General features: G+C 37.7%; 2 protein-coding genes across 5 annotated transcripts; one reads left to right on the top strand and one right to left on the bottom strand.

Annotated features, from left to right (window-relative positions):
* Nucleotides 1-4328: 4328 nt before the first annotated feature.
* Nucleotides 4329-5745, bottom strand: LOC116207219 (protein C2-DOMAIN ABA-RELATED 4-like). The gene is made up of 4 exons (XM_031540105.1): nt 5365-5745; nt 5094-5189; nt 4614-4912; nt 4329-4543 (listed from the first exon to the last, which is right to left on the bottom strand). The coding sequence occupies exons 1-3, from the start codon at nt 5473-5475 to the stop codon at nt 4619-4621; spliced, it is 501 nt and encodes a 166-aa protein (XP_031395965.1). The 5' UTR covers nt 5476-5745; the 3' UTR covers nt 4329-4543; nt 4614-4618.
* A 4573-nt stretch (nt 5746-10318) lies between these two features.
* Nucleotides 10319-20129, top strand: LOC116208284 (valine--tRNA ligase, chloroplastic/mitochondrial 2). 4 transcript variants are annotated; one of them, XM_031541632.1, is made up of 27 exons: nt 10320-10669; nt 10815-10899; nt 11129-11255; nt 11555-11638; nt 11805-11899; nt 12471-12562; nt 13122-13175; nt 13661-13713; nt 13795-13862; nt 14183-14258; nt 14722-14805; nt 14971-15119; nt 15210-15327; nt 15432-15548; nt 15738-15958; nt 16524-16613; nt 16816-16927; nt 17138-17248; nt 17462-17599; nt 17735-17785; nt 17864-17976; nt 18049-18196; nt 18532-18636; nt 18735-18836; nt 18943-19015; nt 19143-19309; nt 19547-20129. In XM_031541632.1, exons 1-27 carry the CDS (start codon nt 10531-10533, stop codon nt 19673-19675), a joined length of 2901 nt encoding a protein of 966 aa, XP_031397492.1. In that variant the 5' UTR covers nt 10320-10530; the 3' UTR covers nt 19676-20129. The 4 variants fall into 4 exon arrangements, 3 of the variants coding, with proteins under 3 accessions (XP_031397492.1, XP_031397493.1, XP_031397494.1); XM_031541633.1 differs by having other exon boundaries at nt 10627-10669; nt 11066-11255; XM_031541634.1 differs by lacking the exon at nt 10320-10669 and having other exon boundaries at nt 10831-10899; nt 11068-11255.
* The last annotated feature ends 1057 nt before the right edge of the window (nt 20130-21186 follow it).

Here is a 21186-nt window from a genome sequence, read left to right as displayed (position 1 = left end):
AAGTCACTTAAAAGATATTGTATTTTGTAATTCTTTAAAAAAAAATCGCACAATAAAGTGCGAGTACATTTTCACTAGCACTAGTCACTAGGCACTACTGATATAGTAATTGACTAATTGTGGGCCGTCGTCCGACCCACTTCCATGTGGGCGGTCATTTGGCGCTCCAAGCAGCAGAAAGCAAGTCCGCAGACTGGTCCGGGTCCCACCATAAGTATAAATATTGAGTGGTTGGCACATGCAATTTTTATATAGAAATATATATACGTGTGTGTGTGAGTGCGTGTATATGTGGTTCCACGCATATTTAGCAAGAGAGATCCTCTTCTCGAATATTATTGCGCATATCTGTAGTCTAATTGCAAAACCGATCGAGTCAACTGCAGAGAAAAATGGTCCCAATTAAATGGTCGACCCCAACTTGCGGTCACGGAATGAACCGGGAATGATATATATAGTTTCTTTCATGGTTGTCAGAATCGTGATTCGAATCGTAGAATCGTACGACTCTACGATTCAAGGGGGGGTCACCGATTCAGATTCTACGAGGTGAGTTGGAATTGTAGAATCGCGCTGGAATCGCGCGCTAAGTCGTGAAATCGCAAAATCGGGTCGATTCTGCGATTCCACGTTCAGGCCCAATTCGGCCAAAGCCCGGGCCAGGAAGCGGGCCGAAGCCCAGACTCGGAAGCCCAGACCCGAAATCCTCTCCCTCCTGCCCACCCTTTCTTCCTTCTTCCCCGTCGGATGAACCCTAATTTCTCCCTCATTCCAATTCGATTGCTTCTACGAAATCTTCCATTGCTTCTACGAGATTCGACTGACGGTCCACCACTTACTTCTTCCGAGTCTCCGACAAGCTAGCTTGTCCACCTTCGGAGCTTCGGAGCTTCCATCCACCTCCTTCGGTTGGCAGAGCTGCGGTTACCGATTGTGGAATCGCCCGATTGCAGGTACGGTCTCCCCTTCCGTCGAACATTTTGAAGTCTGGCTGAGAGAACCCTAAGAGTATATGCTTAATTTCATTTCCAATGGCAAAGATTCGTTTCTTTCCCGCTCCCTCAATAACCATACGGTGACCGAAATTCACCAAAATTCAACCTACTGAAATCACCCTGAAATTCAAACTGTTCAAAGCACGCATTGCTGATTGTTGATTGCTGGTTGCTGATTGGTTGTTAATTGCTGATTGTTGATTGATTGAATTCAGCCGATTGCGAATCAGAAATCTGCCGGGAGTCGATTCCTAGTTGATTGCGAATTCGGCCCATAGTTGATTGTTGATTGCTGATTGTTGCGAGAAACAAGTTTCGCTTGGTATCGATGAGAATCCTGAATTGCTGATTGTTGCTTAATTCGGCCCATAGTTGACTGAAAATACTTTTGTTCGTGTTCTGCTGAATTTCTGGTTGTTAATTGCTGAGCTTTTACTGAAAATGGTTGTTAATTGCTGAGCTTCCAATATTCGACACAATACAAGTCTTGTTCCCGATCATCTTTCTTGTATTTTGCTAGTGTCAATTTGGTCTGTGCTTATGTAGTAACTGTACTCTCCCATAGTTGAACGAAATGAACTATTTTGATGTTTTTAAAGACCGAATCTGAATGTATTGTAGTAGGACCAACTCGAGTGGTTGAGTGAGCTAGCTTAGCTTCTCTGATGAAAGAGCCCACATAGGAGTTTGGCCACTGTTATTGATCCAAAGTTTTTGCATTCTCTCAGGCCACTGTCTTAATTGATTCTCCTTACAAGAAAATAGGAGTTGCTTATATAGCTAAAGAGCTGCTTCCCAGGGACCTTGTATGATGATGATGTAGCTGATGATGAAAATTTGAATGAGATTTGATATGGTTGTTTATTTTATGTTATGAGCTATGACATATGTTATGAACTTTTTATTTCGGGAATTTGAGTTATGATTTGAATTTTGGACCATAAATTTCGGTAATTTGTAATGATATTTTGTATTTTTATGATTTATTGTTGATTTGTTGATTTGTGGTCTTTATTTGAATGAACAAGAATTGATTTTTTTGCTCATGAAAGTATGTTACATATGTTTTTTTAATTATAGGTAGAATCTTACGATTCGCGATTCGAATCGCGATTCACGATTCTACGACTCTCGACCGATTCTAGGTAGAATCGCGATTCTGACAACTTTGGTTTCTTTTTTTCTTTCTTTTCCATAATAATAATAATAAATAAATTTCTTTTAAAATTTTGATATGATGTGAAAAATTGTAAATTTTAATAATATTATTTATATTCACCTCCTAATTCGACTAAGTTGCTTTCCCATGCCCCCTAAAGACTCACCCCTCAACCAAAATCCTGGATCCATTCCTACATCAACCAAGAGGGACGAGTCTTCTCCTCTTCTCTTCTCTTCTCTCGTGCACGGTGGTGAAGTGACTTTATCAATTCAATATTCATTTCAGATTTATATATAATCAATCAATAATCATGATCAATCCATTAGTCGGGCCAGAAATAAAACCATGGACCAATCGCTGCCCGAAGTGGGGGGCCATTTTTCAGACGATGATGAATGATCGAGCCTAAAAATTCATGTGAAAGCCCGCCCACTCTCAGGAAAGCCCGAGTCCAAATGAAATATATTATTAGTTTATTTAAAATTTAATAATAATATTAACTCCCAAAAAAAGAGAGAGGAAAGAATAGTAATAATAGCTAGGCCCATCCTAAGTTTTCAACATGAACTGGCCCGTGGTATGGTCTCACCTCGTCGTCGTATCGTATGATATGATCAGGCAAAAATAAATAGAATTTCTGCACAGCACAAGTATATATTATTGAGGGGGAAAAGGGGAAAAAAAAACAATATTAGATACTATAATTTTTTGCTAATACATACATATATATAGAAGATAGCAATCATCCTACCAGGCTAGTACCAACGAATACGTATAATACATCCTGCCAACTCATATTAATTCAGGTTCTATATATAGCTAGGTAATTCCATAAGCAAGTGATATGTGGTTTTTGCCAAAAAAACATAAAGTTAACCAAGTAATGTAATCTCCTGTGGTCATCGACTTGGAACAATTCATAGCATGGTTATCAGAACCGGACCCAATCGAATTGGGAACCGGCACCCTCTCTCTGGTCAATTCTGTTAAAAGACTCAAATGCATGTTTGAACCCATGAACCAATAGAACCGGACGATTTTATACTAAAATCGGCCGGTTCAATGGATTCTCCATTCTTCATTATAAATTAGAAAAATGAATGATTGGGGTGTAATTTGAACACCTGACCTGAAAAGTACCATTGCTTCTAGACTCACACATCAATCAATTAGCTAACCAATCATTTCTGCTATTTTATTTCCACATTTCAATGCGTGGTATCATCAACAATCATTTTTTCCAAATAATATAGCATTTATTTAATTTTTAATTTAAGAAGCGGTCCAACCTTTAAACTCCTGATTGAACCTACGAATCCATGAACCAATGTCTCAACCGGTTCAATATTTAGTCCGGTTCTGATAATACTGATTCATGGTGTTTCTGAATTTCAAGCTCATGATATATACCTTTTATCTTAATTCTGGAATGGTTTAGAAATATTGTAGGTCGTCTCATCTCGATTGAAATGAATCGGGAAGCATTAGTGTCATCATGTACCTACTAAATGAGTAATCTATAACTCTTAATTAATTAATAGTAATAACTATAAAATCAGGGCAGGGCATTATGGCGATCACGATCAAAGTTGGTTGATCGTTCGTTTTAATCACTGTTAATTTTTATTGTCTTATAATTATTAATTCTTTAATTATTAAGATTACTTAATTAAGAAGATGATGAAGTCACTGAATTAATACGAAGGACTGACAAGGACACAACACACAAGGGCCGGCATCTATTTTGACCTTGCAATAGATAAATAAATAAATAAACTAAAACCAAAAATTGGGTTTCCCTCCAACCTATATATTATATAGAGTTAAATACAGTGTAATAAACAGTAATATAATAGTAAATATATGTATACAATTAGGATTAAATATGATTAAATAAATAAATGCATATAAATTAAGAATTAATCAATAAAATTAATAATGATTCTAGTATGTAAGTATAAATATATTTGGACGTGAAATATTTTAATTTTAATATATCATCAAAATTTATATATGATAATTACAAAATTATCTGTAAAATTTATGACATACTAATTTTTTACCAAATCTAATTATATCCACCTCTTTTATTATTAGGGTTGTCGGTGAAATTCTCGCCACGATCGATCATTCATTCATTCGGGGAACTTTACTTGAGTCGTAATGATAAATCATCCATTCTAATCAATCTTGTTGAATTTTATATATGATCAATATAATATGCATGCATAGCTGGAGAAAAAGTATATCATATATCCTTTCTGCAGTCGAGAATGATGAGGAGACATGCTAGCGGTCATTTCCGCTGTTTGATCGATTACAGAAAGCCTGGGCGGGCCGACGGTCCTTTTTGTGCACAAAAAGCTGACCCAGGGAATTAGAGCAACTGCGGGAAATTAATTATTAGATAGCAGAGACTGAATTAAATTTTCAAATTGTTTGATCAACTAATTAACCTTAATTAATGCAGCCCCCTTGAACCAGGGATATCAATCCACTGCAGTTGGAGTTCAATCTCGCCTGTCTTGACGTTTCGCAGCCTTATGATCATGTTCTGGGCCACCTGGCCGTCCTTCCAGATGATGCAGCTCTCCTCGGCGAGGCAGTTCTGCCTACTGGGCTGCACCTTCGTGATTATGGTCCCGCTTGGGAGGCCACCCGGCCGCATCTTTAGGGCCTCCAAGAACAGCCCGATCTCGAACTCTGCATCCCCCATTTTGTCATCTAAGCTGAAGGTGTCCTTATCGTAAACTGACTGCACGCGCAATTAATTACAGGTGATTTGAATTGAAGGATCGGCCGGAGAGATTTATTTATTTTGTGTATGCTGATCAAGGATATATATTGATTAACCAAATGGGGAATGATGATCGATGAATGCAGTTGATCAGTTGACGAGTGATCTCTAATTCTGTTTTGATGATGATAACACTCACCACTTTGACTGCTTGCCTTGGGTCGGCTACGGAAAGGGTTAGTTGCTCGTTCCATTCGGGGTTAATGTTCTGCTTCACGACCCGAGTCCTGACTTTCTGCTCCCAAAAGAGAGGGGGAAAAAATGAAGATAAAAAGAAAAAAGAAAAAAAAAGGGGGGTTTAATTTTGCTCAGATCTTCATGCAATCCGATGTGATGAAGTCATATATGGCGTGGTGGAGCTAGCAGAAGATTAAATTAAGTTAGAATATTAATAATTAGTAAGAAAGAACCTGCTTGCCCATTCGGAAGACTACATGAGGATCGCTGCTTAGGACGTCCCGAACAGCAAGGTTAACACCCCGGTGGACATGGATGCGGAGAAGTCCCAAGAGGTGCTCCATTGATGATTTTGTTGTGGCCTGCTGTGAACAAGAGACTGGGCTAGTGGTTATTCTAACTATATATATATATATATATAGCTGAGAACTGAGATATGTATATGTTTATATATATGTATATGTAGGCGAGAGAATTTGATAGGGATATATATTATGAGATGAAGAGGAGAAAATACAGTGTTTTTCTCTTCTCTTCTCTTTCAAGTTTTATGTATCCTCGATCAGCTCAGCTGCTCAGGTTCAGGGAAGGTAATAATAAAGGTGAGGAAGGTTCCGGCCGACCTTCTTTATATGTATAGAATATAGATGATTGATTGGTCAACTAATTATGCAGAGGGGGTGGGGAAGGGAGGGCAGAGAATGAGAAACCATGTCAATGAACAAATATGTAATCAATTCCACTTGATGATATATTCATATTAATTACTTAACAAATAAATTGATGATGATAATAATAATAATAATAATAATAATAATAAATTAGCAACTTGTTGGTCCTTCTAGTCTAGTACGAGTACAATGTAATAACGAATAAATATTTGATAAGTATTACTTATTTACTTGAATATATAACACTTAATTCAAGATATTTAAAAGTGAAAAATTGACTCCATAATGAGTTCACTGGTTTCCACTTATGATCATTTTAATTGATTCTTATGTGAATGAATCATTCATTAAATATTTTAGTCTATAATAACTACGGGCTGGTCTTTAATTGCTCTTGGTAAGAAAGCGCGCGGTTGTTTGACGTGTCAGACAGTGTTGATTTGGTATATTAGATTGGGAATGGGCTGGCCGGCTATTATAGCTATTTGGTTGGTGGGCTCTGTCTGTCTGACTGTCTCGGGGTTGGGAAGTCCGGTCCAGATTTGCAATTGCATTATGGCTTTGGCATCAATAGCCCAATTACTATTGTATTAGGAAACTAAAACATTGAACCGGACATGTGATGTGACCACCGTACCTCTAGTCTTTGACGAGCAATTGGATTTCATCGGGTCAGTTTCTTCCTTGTGATCACCTGATCAATTAACCACTAACCAGAGTAGGACACCGTCGATACAGCTTGCATTTGCAGGCCCGGTATAGTATAGTATAGTATAGTATAGTATTTACTTGATGATTATTTCTATTCTAATTCTAATAACCAGAACTACTGCTGAGACTCTGCATTCTGCAGATGTAATCATGTTAAGGGCTTTCTTGATTGTCTCCATCACTCGGCCGTTAGTACGCAATCACTTAGGGTTTTCCCTCTCAATTATTTAATGTCTCTCTCTGATATCCAGTTATTAATTTATGCTATCGCTCGAGCATCACGCATATCAACTTGTTATTCACTATGATCAGAAATAAGTTCCCGTAGCTAAAGCTCTCCTAACTTGGATTTTTTCCATTCACAATGACTCGAACCCGAGACATTACTTAAACGGAACAAATATCGAACCGCTTTAACTAATCCATGATGATGCCTTTTTCAATTACTTTATATATTTTCTTTTTGCTCTGAGCCTGCTATATTTGCTATTTTCTCCTGATTTCCCTATTATAATTTATGAAAAGAAAAACATGTTGCAAATGTTTCCATCATGAGAATCTTGCTCCAATGAACCATTTCTCAAAGGCTCCACGTTCCTCTCAAAACAGATAAAAATAGAATCATATGGTAGAACCGTAGAAGAAGAGTTGGGAGAAAGTAGCATCATCTGTTAGAAGAATGGCGGCGAGAAAAATATTGTAAGTATGAAAAATGATGGAAGGGTAAAAGATATTTGCATATATTTTTTGTAACATAACTTTTTTTTTATATATATATTTTCATTGTAAATATACAAAAGGGGAAAAAAAACATACCTAACAGGAAAATGAGCACTTAACATATGCTTCAATGGTGGGCTTGTTGTTTGAAGATCCTCTTGTCAAGTGCTCTTTGTTATTTAAGGGAAACAAACAGCAGTTGAAGTGTTTTTTTTTTTTTTTTAACAGTGCTTCTGTGAGTGCAGTTTCAACCCTCCCTGGAAAAACTGCAAAAGAGAACAACAATCAGGTAACCTGAACTGGCAATTTTTCTCTTAAGGCAGTACTATGAAAGTAAAATTTAGCAATCAATCTCACCCCTTGCTGTTGTCTTTTGTATCAGCTTATGTGGGAACTTGCTTTGCTAGAGAGAAGCCAAAATACAACAATTAAATAGCACAGTAAGTCAATTACTTATACTTCCCTCACATGCTTAGTTAGCTGCAAAAATTGGAGATGCAGCTTCAACTTCCTTTGGAAGCAGTACGACAGAGAACAAAAATCATGCGACTTACCAGCCAAAAGTTTCTTTTAAAGCAAGTGTTATGAATAAACTACGAAGTAAGAAATGAACGTAAGCCGCTGTCAACCTCTACTTCTCTTTTAAGTTGAGCCTCTACTTCTGTCTTCATGGGATCTGTTTATCACGTAAACCTTCATTCTTCTCTTTTTGTTTTAAATCCGAACAGAGAGATGAAGTAGAAAACCAGCTGCACATGCAAGCAATCTGTGAAAAATCTATGGAGATGGTACAAAGAGAATGACGAGTGAAGCACAACTTACTGAGAGGTGTTTTTCAAGGCAAGCATCTACCTTCATGTTGATGGTCTGATGGTTCTTTTTGGGTCTCAATTCTTGCTGTACCTGTGTCTTCCTTTGGTTAGGTCTGCTTGAAGAAGTGCAAATCTACCAGCAAAATGGCTACTTACATAGAGGAGTAAATTCAGTTGGCTCATGTGCCCTTTTTATTATTATTATTATTATTTCTTTTGTCTTCTATATGGTAGTGCTTACCCCCTTCTCACCAAAATTTTGGAGGGAGGTTGTCTTCTCATGTAAGAAGATAGGTTTGAAATTTGCAAAATTTAAAAGATAGTGATACTTTTAATGTTTTTAGTCTATTATATTGTGCTAAGGAAGGTGTGGTGAGGATAGAAAAATTGATTGCTACTCTCCATCAGGAAGCCTGAAACTTTATTCGTATACAGTTCTTTGTAGATATTTATATGTATGGGTTCCATAAAGCTCCTCTAATTACGTACGTTTCCTGGCCAGGAGATGCAAGAACAGTTGAGAGCTCCCGAGGAAACGATGCTGCACAAGCATAAGACGAGCAACAGCACCCGTGTGACGCTCATCACACCTCGAAACTCGAAGAAGCTGGAGTAGATTCAAACGGTTAATGTTCTTGGGCATGCAGTACGACCTATTGATCAGGTAATTGGTCAACAGTATGATGATCTCATTAATGGGGTCATCGATAGTACTGCTCTCAAGTCTTATGCCCTCGAGGGTCGCCTTCCTATTCTCGGCACAGATGATAACTAAGGACTTCGTCCAGCTCTTCAGTGCTGGAGGAGCTGCCGGTATGCATTCCTTCTAATTTTCTCCTGTTCAGGTAATCATATAAGCAGTAATTAATTTGTTGGCTATCTTTATCGTTTGATCCTCGTTCCTGAATTAATTACTTTTCCAGCTTATTAAATTAAGAAGAATTTTATATTTCTCTTGCAGCTTTGAGTACTTTATTTTGGAGCCAATTGGATCCTCTCCTCAGGGGGAAGGAACTTTTTCCTCTATAAGAAGCAGATTCAGCCGCAGATTGATGGCGGAAGTTGGAGAGCATGACTCAACTCAATATGAAGGAACCTTCACATATAACTACTACTACTTCTTCCTCTTGACACTGATAGACATATTGCTTTCTTACGGCCAGGTGGGTGCTGGTATCAATTAAAAAGGCCACATACACGGATGGTCATGGAGGTTGATAGGCTTTACTTTTACACTGGCTCTGCAGAACAAGAATAATATATGATCGTTTTGCCAAAAGGATCGGGCGTTATGATGTTCACAGCGTTGCATCATCATAAGAGTAAATCATTAATTTGCGTAAATTAAGTTCACATTTCGGCGCATTTGCATTTGTCTTGCTGAGATTTCAAGCAATTAATTAATCTTATAAAGTTGAAGAATCAAATTGAACTGAATCGATTCGGCAGTGAAATGGCAATTGATGATATATACATTTGATTCTGTCTTATATAATTATATGTACACAGAGAGATTATCTATACAGAGCACATGCCCTCGTGTTGGCTTTTTTCTTGGACGCCAGTGTTGAGACTTTTCAGTCCTATCAAAAAAATATTCACGTAGAGTTTACGACACTCCTCATCCAATACTTCAATGATGTAAAACAACTCTCAGCCAAAACAAAATTATAGTTAATTACATTCGGGCCTTAATTCTAACAATGGAGCAAGCTTGGAACCAAGAGCTTACTCCGAAGACTCGGGAACACATGGATTCTTTCTTTGACAGTTCTAACCATTCTCTTCATCAGCAAGCTTGGAACCAAGAGCTTACTCTGAAGACTCGGGAACACATAGATTCTTTCTTTGACAGTTCTAACCATTATCTTCATCAGCTGATATATATATATATATATATATATATATATATTATAAGACTATTTAATATATAATAGGTATTTGAAACTATATTCTATTACCGTTTCATATGACTATTTAATATATAATAGGCATTTGAAACTATATTCTATTACCGTTTCATATATATATATTTGATAACATCTATTACTACTATAGAATTTGTAAATCCACAACTTAAGAAAGGATAGGGATACAATTATACCACCATCACTTCAATCAACCAAAATCAGGAATCAGGCCTAACTAAGAATTTCTTTTATTGGTCTGCCAAGGGCCAGTTTTCGGAAAGCCCAATTTCAGAAAGCCCAAATATGGGCCCACTGAAGCCCACGCTATCCAACTCGTCTCGTCTGCTCTTTCATCTTCTCTGCTCTGCTCTCTCTCCTTCTCTCTGCCGCTGCGCTGAAACCTCAGCTCAGCTCAGCTCAGCTCGGCACCATCTTTCCTTCACCGTTTCCTGCCTGCCTGGGCCTGCTTCTGCTAGTCTTCAATCAACATTTTACTTCAATCGTCGCTCACATGAAGTACGTAACTCCGGAAGGCATAGAAAGCGATTCAGCTCTTTCTTAGAAGCCACACCACAATGAAGCTCCACATGGCCTTGCCGGGGCCCTCTCTGTTGTCCCCCACCTCTGCTTATCGACTCAATCCTCTCCTCTTCTCCAGACGCATCAGAGCTCCACGCCGGCAGGTTAACAGATTGCAAGCCAGGTTCTTTGCTGGTAATTATATTACTAGTACTACCACTACTACTAGTAGTGCCCCTCTGTCCATCTTCTGGTCACTTCCGAGCTTCCTGTTGCTCTAAAGTGGAAGCTGGAACCACTCCAGTTTGTATTCATTATTCTTCTGTTAATTGCGTTTCAGTTTGTGCGTCGGAGAATGGCGTCTTTACTTCTCCAGAGATAGGAAAGTCCTTCGATTTCACGTCCGAAGAAAGAATATATAAATGGTACCATCTCTATCATCTTCTTCTTTGGAGTTCCCGCATCTGAGTGGGTGTCGTTAGAATGCGTCAGTCTGCTCCCTTATTTGATATATTCTTTCTTTCGCTTGGCTGCTCTGAGTTTGACTAATGTTTGACATTCTTTCCCTGCTTGGCTTCCTTTTCCTGGAAGAGGATGAGGAATGCTGTCTTTTGCTCGACAACTTGATCACTGTGTGCAATCACGGTATGCTAGGTGGGAGTCTCAAGGATATTTTAAGCCCAACTTCGATAGAGGAAGTGAACCGTTCGTTATATCAATGCCACCGCCTAACGTCACCGGCTCACTGCACATGGGACATGCAATGTTCGTGACACTTGAGGTTGTTATATAAGCGGTGTTTTGTTTGGCACTTGTTTTCCATCTTTGGTGAATAAGCTTTCTTTTGTTCGCAATCTTTCTCTTTCTCATAACTTTTGAGAAATTATTGGGAACATTTGTAGTTGTCAATGCACAAAAAAAAGAGAGAAAGAAGCTCTAGCGCTAGATTAATATCCTCAACCCACAGATGCGCCGTTCTCCTCTCTCTCTCTCTCTCTCTTAGTGGTCAAGCTTTCCAGCTATGGTTTCACGTCTCTGCCTCACGTCCCTTAATTTCCTCTGATGCTTTATTTATATCAGGATATCTTGGTTAGATACCATCGAATGAAGGGAAAGCCAACACTTTGGGTTCCTGGAACTGATCATGCTGGTATTGCTACTCAGGTTCGACTAAAGCTCTATGTATTGATTAGTCCATTGACCGAAAATGAGTTGCACTACTTTGTCTTTCTCTTTTCTTTATATGTATGACTATACTGTTACTCTTTGGATATAGAATTTATTCGGAAAAATTTACAAATTCTCTTTTGGGTTTTTGATTTGCTTTCAGTTGGTTGTAGAAAGAATGCTGGCTTCGGAAGGGATAAAAAGGGTCGACTTGAGTAGGGATGCGTTCACAAGTCGCGTATGGGAATGGAAGGAGAAGTACACATCTTCCCAGATTGATGCATCATCTCTGCATTTTACTTATCATAATATGATTGATGATTGGTCACAATGTGATCGTCGTTTGGTTTCTCATTTATGGGAATTCATAGTCTTACTTATCTGAGACACCAATTGGTGGTAGTTGGAGTCCCCAACGACAAACTGACAAAAGGGAAGGCTATGTTTTTCTAGCGTGAGTTTTTGGCTTCTTCTGCCTAGTAGATGCAGAAAGAAGAACATCAGTATATTTTCATCATTAGAGGCTTTGAATAAGACATGGGTGCAGGGTTGTAATAAAACAGAGGATGAAGAGAATTTCATTCGATATCTCATTTTCTGAGGATTCAGCACCATTTCTGAGCACAAAGTAGATTTGTTGCTGCCAGAGTTAAATCATTAGGCCATTGTTGATATTTGCTGGTTGGCTGGTCTTCATTCTTATTATGTTAGTTATATGTTAATGGTGTTCTTACACTGCAGTCGTGTTGGTTGAATTACTGTATGCATGTTCCCATTCTACTTGTTCTAGTGTTTTTAAGGAAAATTTATGTGTTATTTAATGATTTAGGTATGGTGGGACCATTACGAATCAGATCAAGAGACTTGGCGCTTCTTGTGATTGGTCCAGAGAACACTTCACTCTTGATGAGCAGCTAAGTCGTAAGGCAGTTTTACTATAAAGTGTATATAAAATTTCAAAGAATTTTTCCAATTTTTAACCTTGACAGCCTGTGGCAATGACAATGCTCTCTTGCAGTTTCACCCTTTGGTATTTGTTTATTTTTTGAATTTTACAGCCTGAAATATACTAAAGTGAATGCTATTTTGTACCCAAGCAGTTTTAGTGTGTTTGGTTTCAGAGTTGAGTTGGGTTGAGTTTTGATTTTAATTGGTTTGTAATGATTGCGATGTTGAATTGTGAGAAAAAGTGTGAAAAAGTAATGAATAGTTGAAAAAAAGTAATGATTGTATTGTTAAATTATGAAAAAAGTAATGAATAATTGAGATAATTTATTATTAAAAATTGAATTGAATGGTTAAAAAATTGAAGAAAAATGAAAAAGTAATAATTGTATTGTTGACTTTTATTGTGTAGTAAGTATAGTTAAAGTTAGAGTTAAAATCTTAAAATCAGATTGCGAAATCAAAGGAGCCGTGATATCTCGGATTTTCCCTTGAATGAACTATTTTGGAGGCTGAATTTTTCATTTTTATTCAGGAGCTGTAATTGAGGCCTTTGTGAGGCTTCATGAGAAGGGCTTGATTTATCAAGGTATGTGACCCAAAATCTGTCACGAATTGTTGTCTGACCTGAGATTACCTTTGGATTGCAATCCCATTTGAACTGCAGTCTTGTATTAATTCAAACTCCTGAAGGAAACTTTGTTGCTAATGCAATTGCTCCCTCTTTTATTCTTCTCACTTCTATGAGTTGATAACTTCATAGGCTGAATATTGAATGTCTAAGATTTATCCAACACGAAGAGGTATTGACCAAAGAAAATGAAGCTGGAAGGACCATTGCCTTGCATTTTTATTTTCATGATTATAATAGTGTAAGCCCGAGGAATATGCTAGAGAACGAGCTCTCTAAGTTGAAGTCTTGATTTCTCATAATCTTTTTTATGCATGTGCTGTGGGCTCTTTTCAGAATTTTTATGAGTTAGCTTCATTAATCATAGAGGAGGTATTGTTTGATACATAAGCAGAGTATCATTTCATGAGTGTCACTAAAGTGGTCTAACTCTCTCTTTTAAGGTTCATATATGGTTAACTGGTCCCCAAACTTACAGACTGCAGTTTCAGACTTGGTAAGCTCTTTTAGGATTCCCATGGGCTTTACTCTTTCTTGAGATCATACTATTGATGACTGTCCCATCTTACATTCTCAGGAGGTAGAATATTCTGAAGAGCCAGGTACTCTGTATTACATAAAATATCGGGTCGCTGGTGGTTCAAGGTATTGACTTGTGCTTTCTAATCTAGTTTGGTGTTTTACTATAATTAAAGATGCATATGAAAAAGCATTCTCTTGGCAGTTTTGAGTTCTATTGGATAATTCAATTGGTGGTGCTGCTTTGTTTTGCTTGGTTACTTGGTAATCACCATGAGAATCTGACAGTGGCAAGAAAACCCTCACCAAAATTAGGAAATCTCTTACTGTTTATAGATTTTGTTGAAGATTATATATCATGGTCATGTATATTAAACAATAGAAAGGTCTTTATCCATCAAATGGTTATCCTGCTACGCATACTAACATGCTTCATCTTCTCGTAGGGATGATTACCTGACTGTAGCAACTACCCGCCCAGAAACTTTGTTTGGTGATGTAGCCATTGCCGTTAATCCTCAGGTGTGGTAATTTTTTTCTTGTAACAGTAGATGATGCCAGAATATTTTTTGGGTTTCTACCTGTTATGTAATCCCTGGAAGAAACATAGTGGGTAAAGCTTTCTAAATGCCATGGCCACTCCCATTTTTCTGTAAGTTAGCTATCTCATGTAGTTTTGTCACTTCAGCGAAAGGAAATTGTTTATTCATCTAATTACAGAAAGCCAATAAGCCCTCCTAGTGGCTCAGCTTAATTAAAGGACACCTCTCTAACTTATATATATTAAGGTGGTGCCACTGCGACTGTGTCATGAAAAGTGGCGATTTTCAAATCCCTCCCTTCAGAGGATATGTCACTATCTTTTAAGTTGAAAAGCACGTTCAAATTATGTCGCTTTGGCCTGGATAACTAAAAGGTTTATGGTTGTCTTTATTAGATTTGGATTGTTAATATTGAGAGAGATGTGCTAATAATGCTTTTGCAGGACGAACGCTACTTTAAATATGTCGGTATGATGGCAATTGTACCAATGACATACGGCCGCCACATTCCAATTATCTCCGACAAGGTAAAGAGTCACTCAGTCTCTTCAATATTTCTCTTTCTCCAATTATCTCTACTAAAGATGAGATATGGTAGTTCACAGTGGTGACTGCTGATCTCCTTCCTCAAATTCACTTTAGCAGATTTGGGAAAATGATTTCTGGATTATACATTGGTGTCCTTTATGCAGTATGTTGATAAGGACTTTGGAACTGGTGTTCTGAAGATAAGCCCTGGGCATGATCATAACGATTACCTTCTTGCACGAAAGCTTGGCTTGCCTATACTCAATGTGATGAATAAAGATGGGACACTCAATGAAGTGGCTGGATTGTATAGGTAAATAATTTGAAAGATTTGGACAATTATGTATTCTATTGGAGAATAATTTTGTTTGTGCTTTCTAACGAAGACCAATTGTTGTATCAGTGGGCTTGATCGTTTTGAAGCTCGTAAGAAATTGTGGTTTGACCTTGAAGAAACTGGTTTAGTTGTCAAACAGGAACCCCATACCGCTAGAGTTCCCAGGTCCCAGCGCGGTGGGGAAGTGAGTCACGTGTTCTTTTTTGCTTTTACAAGTTTTGGTTGTTAAATATGCATGAATTTTTTTTTTCTTTCTGACATTCCTCCCGCGCCAAATCTAAATGACAGATAATCGAGCCATTAATAAGCAAGCAGTGGTTTGTATCTATGGAGCCTTTAGCAGAGAAAGCACTTCAAGCAGTTGAGAAGGGGGAATTAACCATCATCCCTGAAAGATTTGAGAAGGTATGTTAAATGTGAGAAAATCTCTCCCCATGTCTTAGGGCAAATTTTGTGCAATGTCTTTGTGAAATTTGGAAGGCCATAATTCATCTGTGCTTATTGAAATTGTTTTTCCAATTTAGGTAGCTCAACTGGGCAACTGCCACTTATCTTCTTGTTTATGCCTGAAGGTATTCATTCTGGTGATTGCAGATCTATAATCATTGGCTATCAAACATTAAGGACTGGTGTGTAAGCAGGCAATTATGGTGGGGCCATCGAATACCGGTTTGGTATATTGTGGGAAAAGACTGTGAAGAAGAATATATAGTTGCCAGGAGTGCTGATGAAGCTCTGGAGAAAGCTAGGATGAAGTATGGAAAGAACGTAGAAATATATCAGGATCCAGATGTTCTGGACACATGGTTTTCAAGGTTTGTTCTAAGAAATGCCAGCCTTTTCCTTTGGTTTTGAACTTGCCAGAGGTGTACAGTATATTGCTATATTTTCATTCTTAACCTGAACTTCCACATCTCAGATATTATATATATATATTTTGCTCTCAGAAGTTTTACACGATAATATATTTCTCTTTATATGGGGAGATAATAGATGGTCTGCGTCTCTCATCCTATTTTAAATCATTCTACACCGATATGTACATTTAAATGTAATTGATGATGTAAGCTGTAAATATTTTTTTATGGAATGAACAGAAGCAACGACACTTATCCAAAAATGATATGTACATTTAAATATTGATTAGTTGTAAGATATATGTATTAAAAAAATCTTTACATGATAGAGGAGAGCATTGGTTTATACATAATATACGTATGTATTGTTGTTTGTCGAAAACAACAGTATCATTGATCTACTTTGTGGAGTTTCTGCCCTTTATATTTCTGCATGATCTCAGTGACTTGGAAAGCTGTAATATCATTGGTATGGAATAAATTGGATGTGGTGCAATTAACTTAATCTTGCTTTTGTTGTCAGTGCCTTGTGGCCTTTCAGTACTCTAGGATGGCCAGATCTGTCTGCGGAGGACTTCAAACGGTTCTATCCAACAACCTTATTAGAAACTGGGTATGTCCTCCATTCAGTTACATTTCCATCTTTATTTCTTGTAGCTTTTTTAAAAAAGAAAAATCTCCTCTTTCTAACGAAGGAGGCCTCCAATAGATAGCTTCAATTCCATTGCCTTGAGCGAGAATTTTGACTCTGGTTTTGATGCGCAATCTCAAGTAATTTTTAAAAAGCATGTGATACCTTTCCCATGTTTGTACAGGCATGACATATTGTTCTTTTGGGTGGCAAGAATGGTCATGATGGGGATTGAATTTACGGGGACTGTTCCGTTTCAATATGTCTATCTTCATGGACTTATCCGTGATTCACAAGTGAGTGAGGCCACTAGTAAGCTGTTGCCTTTGTTTCCACCATGTTTTCGTGTTATATGTCATTTATGTCATCTTTCATATTTTGTTCCCAGGATAAGTAGTTTCTCATCAAAGTAAGCTGAGCGTGAATTTTCGCTCTTGGAATTCCTTCTCTGATTCGATATGTATTAGAGCAGACTTTCTTGTCTTGTTGATCATTACTTCTTTCAGGGGAGGAAGATGTCAAAAACATTGGGCAATGTAATTGATCCAATTGATACTATTAAAGAGTTTGGAACTGATGCTTTACGGTTTACACTTGCTCTGGGAACTGCTGGTCAGGTTCGCATCAATTTTTTAATACGGCTAATTATCTATTAGCTTTTAGTTTAGAGATGCTAGTGTGAAAGCATGCGGTGCATACTGATACTGACTAGTCCCATCAAATGCGACTATTTCCGTTTGATAGGACTAGTTTTGTCAAATATGAAAGCATTCGGTGCATATCAATTCAATGTGACTGCCTAATTTCTATTTCCATTTGCTTACTTTCAGGACCTTAATCTATCAACTGAGAGGTTGGCTTCCAACAAGGCCTTCACTAATAAGCTGTGGAATGCTGGTAAATTTGTGCTGCAAAATCTACCAAATCAGAGTGAAGGATCTGCTTGGGAAGCCATCTTGGCTATCAAGGTTTGGCCTAGAAGTAGATATGCAATCACATTTTTGCATGTCAGGCTTTTTCTTTAATGGTTCCTTTCAGTTGCGAACCATGAACTTCTCTGTTCCGTCGCTTGCAAAATACCTTTCTAATGTTTACTTTTTCAGTTCGACAAAGAGGAGTCTTTGCTTGGCCTACCTTTACCAGAATGTTGGGTGGTAAGGCCAATAGACAATTTTCCTTATTTTACCGGCTCAATATTTCTGCATAAACTGATGATTTGTTTACTGTTTTAGGTCTCAAAACTCCATTTACTTGTTGACACAGTCACTGCAAGCTATGACAAATTCTTCTTTGGAGATGTTGCAAGAGAAATATACGACTTCTTTTGGGGTGACTTTGCTGACTGGTATGATTTTTTTCTCGTATACGTTTTCTTGCTCTTGTTGTTAGACTGAAGTTAGTAATTTCATACTCTCAGGTATATTGAATCCAGCAAGGCTCGGCTGTACCATACAGGAGATGGGTCAGGTGCTTCAGTTGCACAGGCTGTTCTGTTGTATGTCTTTGAAAATATATTGAAATTGCTACACCCTTTCATGCCATTTGTTACTGAGGAACTGTGGCAGGTGAGTTGACATTCTAACTGCCTTGTGTTACATGTTTACCCCAACCTCATAAATCTGTCTGATTGACTTTCTACAATCCTGGGATCTATAATATCAGTTATTAAGCACGAAAAGTAGTGTAGAATATTTTTTACCATGTTCAGCGTTTCAAGGTTTATTCATGTTTTCCTTCATCACACTCGTGCTGATAACATCATCCATACAGTTAATTAATGCTATTTTTTGTGTCCTTTCATCTGATTTGGTTTATTTCTGACTGAGTTTTCTGAAACCAACGCAGAAATTGTTTGATCAAGGCATTTGCTGATTTTCTTTTTCTTCTGTCTTACGTCTAGGCTTTACCAAATAGGAAAGAGGCCCTTATAGTGTCCACTTGGCCCCATACATCACTTCCGAGGAAAACCAGTTCAATTAAAAAATTCGAAAATCTTCAAGCACTGGTGAGTTTATAACTCTATTATAGATGCTGAGTAACTTTTCGGGTAAATCATATTTGAGAAATAAAAATCATAAAAATATCACCCTATTTTGTCCTCAGACCAGATCTATTCGAAATGCTCGAGCAGAATACTCTGTGGAACCAGCAAAGCGTATATCTGCATCTATAGTGGCTAGTACTGAAGTGACTCAGTACATATCTGTAAGGAACTTCCATTCCTTGAATTACTGTACTTTGTGGCTGAACCAATAGCTTTAGTCACTAAGGCCCTTGCTGCCCCTTTCCAACTATATTTTTATTGATGCAGAAAGAGAAGGAGGTTTTAGCTTTACTTTCCCGACTAGATTTGGATAATATCCATTTTGCGGAGTCTCCCCCAGGTTATGCCTACTCCTGAATTGCATACTTTTATTTTCCCCATCCAGTCCTGTCTCTATACTAGTCTATACACTTGTTGTCTGCACTTGTATTTATCCCGGTGTATTTGATGGGGCTGTAAAACAACAGGAGATGTGAATCAATCTGTCCATTTAGTCGCTGGTGAAGGTCTAGAGGCTTATCTTCCGCTTGCTGATATGGTTGATGTCTCTGCTGAAGTTCAACGCCTTTCCAAACGCCTTGCAAAGATGCAGGCGGAATATGATGGGCTTCTATCTCGCCTGAGTTCTCCTAAGGTATGTTTGTGCCAGCAAAGCTGTGGTTTATGTCTTATACATGGAAGTTAAGACATCGACGCATTTATTAATAGTCCTAAAATCTTGACATTAAGAACACGTGCCTATCTAGGCCTCTTGATCTTTGGTGATTGATCTCCATTTTCAAAACTTTGAAGGGAAATTGTGAGGTAGTAGAAGAGCTTGTCTATAACACCTGAAGGGCTTGTCTAAGAGTATTGAGTGGCTTTTATGCAGTTTGTCGAAAAAGCTCCGGAGGACATTGTGCGTGGTGTAAGAGAGAAGGCAGAAGAAGCAAGAGAGAAGATTACTCTCACTAAAAATCGCCTGGCCTTTCTCCAATCGACCGTTTTAGTTTCTGAATAGAATCTTTTTTTTTTAAACCCCACCCCCCTCATTTTAATGCCAGTCAATCATGTATTCATTCTCGAGATCCTTGTCCGGTTAACTGGCCCTGAATTCACGGGTTTAAAATAGGAGCAGATAAAGGCTGCATTTCTTTATTCTGATCATCATCCTCGAGCAAGAGCTGTCTTTGCAGGAAGACGACTTCGACTCACTGCCGATTTAGCAGCCACTGATTATTGTCTTTGGAAGGTCAAGAGCTGAAGGGGATCGCGAGATTTCCCAGCTGCCAAGCATTGCTCAGCAGCATAGCATTTTATTTTAGCTTATGCCAGAGTCGGAAGAAGTCCCAATTAATTCAACGAAACACTTTCTTTGATTATATGTACATTGTGCCGGGAGTTTCAGTCATCGTTCTGCGGATTCGGTGATTCATGTTTATTCGGTAATTTGACTAGTTTGCTTCTGGACTGCACATCTGATGTCAGATTCATTAATAGTTACTGATGATGAGTGGGGAAAACAAATCATATTCAGCAAGATTCCAGGCTATAGGATTGAACCATTTTACATATCAGATACCTCGAAGTCCAATCCCTGAAAGAACCACTTCAATGAATATTATAAGGATTTCGAATTAAAGGAACTGATTTTTATTTATGAAGAACATTATGACGTCATGATAAAAAAAAATGAGTGGAAAAGCAAGACAGAGACAGAAACGATCTTGTTATAAGAGATCCAATCTTTTATCATCAAGAAACAAAAAAACAAACGAGAAATCATTTACCGGATATGATCTCTCAGTATCTAATGTTTCAATTTTCAATTCTCATTGAAAATTGAAAGAGAAATTATTTATTTCGAAATGTTTTAATATACAAGATGAATTCATTATTTCGATTTGTTACTTGTTTTCCACTGGATTGAGTTGAGTGGATTTCTGATCAACTGTGATATGGCATAATCGCAGGGAATATAGTCGTAGGTTTTTCTTTTTTTTTAATCATATCATGTCATATCATGTCTAGCTCGATCATTTTAGCAGGGAATCGAGCTGTTCCCCTACGCAACGCCGGGTTGGGCTGGGCTGGGCTGCAATCAAAGCTTCGCTTTGACTTTTCATCATCACAAACAACTAATAACTACTCCAATAACGAATAGTACCAGTACACGCCGCTTGCGCGGGCGCGCACATATATATATATATATATATATATATATATGCGTGTGCGTGTGTATGCTTCTTTTTCTATCTAGATATGCTACTTCTTTGCGTTCGCGATAAGAAAAAATAATATCTAATTTTTCATTTTTTTATATTACCTTTATTACATATATACTTAGATTTACAACCCCTATATGGAGGATATATATTAGTACAATATCAAAAACAACAGAACCTAGTAACTCACTTTTCTATCCATTTCATGCCCCTATTTTTCTTTCTAATGCACACTGTTAATTTTTATATATTCATTTTCATGGAAATACTATTGGAAATATATATTTCCTGACTTGGTAGTTTCTTA

The sequence above is a fragment of the Punica granatum genome, chromosome 5 (assembly GCF_007655135.1).
Source record: "Punica granatum isolate Tunisia-2019 chromosome 5, ASM765513v2, whole genome shotgun sequence".
Taxonomy (NCBI): domain Eukaryota; kingdom Viridiplantae; phylum Streptophyta; class Magnoliopsida; order Myrtales; family Lythraceae; genus Punica; species Punica granatum.
This window is presented reverse-complemented; position numbering and strand designations above follow the sequence as displayed.

What these genes read in the sequence shown, in the direction of transcription:
- LOC116207219 (XM_031540105.1), bottom strand. Translation starts at nt 5,475, where the DNA reads ATGGAGCACCTCTTGGGACTTCTCCGCATCCATGTCCACCGGGGTGTT. An exon ending in TCTTCCGAATGGGCAAGCAG is followed by an intron (nt 5,190 to 5,364) that starts GTTCTTTCTTAC and finishes TTTTGGGAGCAG; the next exon opens with AAAGTCAGGACTCGGGTCGT. An exon ending in CAAGGCAAGCAGTCAAAGTG is followed by an intron (nt 4,913 to 5,093) that starts GTGAGTGTTATC and finishes TTGCGCGTGCAG; the next exon opens with TCAGTTTACGATAAGGACAC.
- LOC116208284 (XM_031541632.1), top strand. Translation starts at nt 10,531, where the DNA reads ATGAAGCTCCACATGGCCTTGCCGGGGCCCTCTCTGTTGTCCCCCACC. An exon ending in AGACTGCAGTTTCAGACTTG is followed by an intron (nt 13,714 to 13,794) that starts GTAAGCTCTTTT and finishes TTACATTCTCAG; the next exon opens with GAGGTAGAATATTCTGAAGA. An exon ending in GACTTATCCGTGATTCACAA is followed by an intron (nt 16,928 to 17,137) that starts GTGAGTGAGGCC and finishes TACTTCTTTCAG; the next exon opens with GGGAGGAAGATGTCAAAAAC.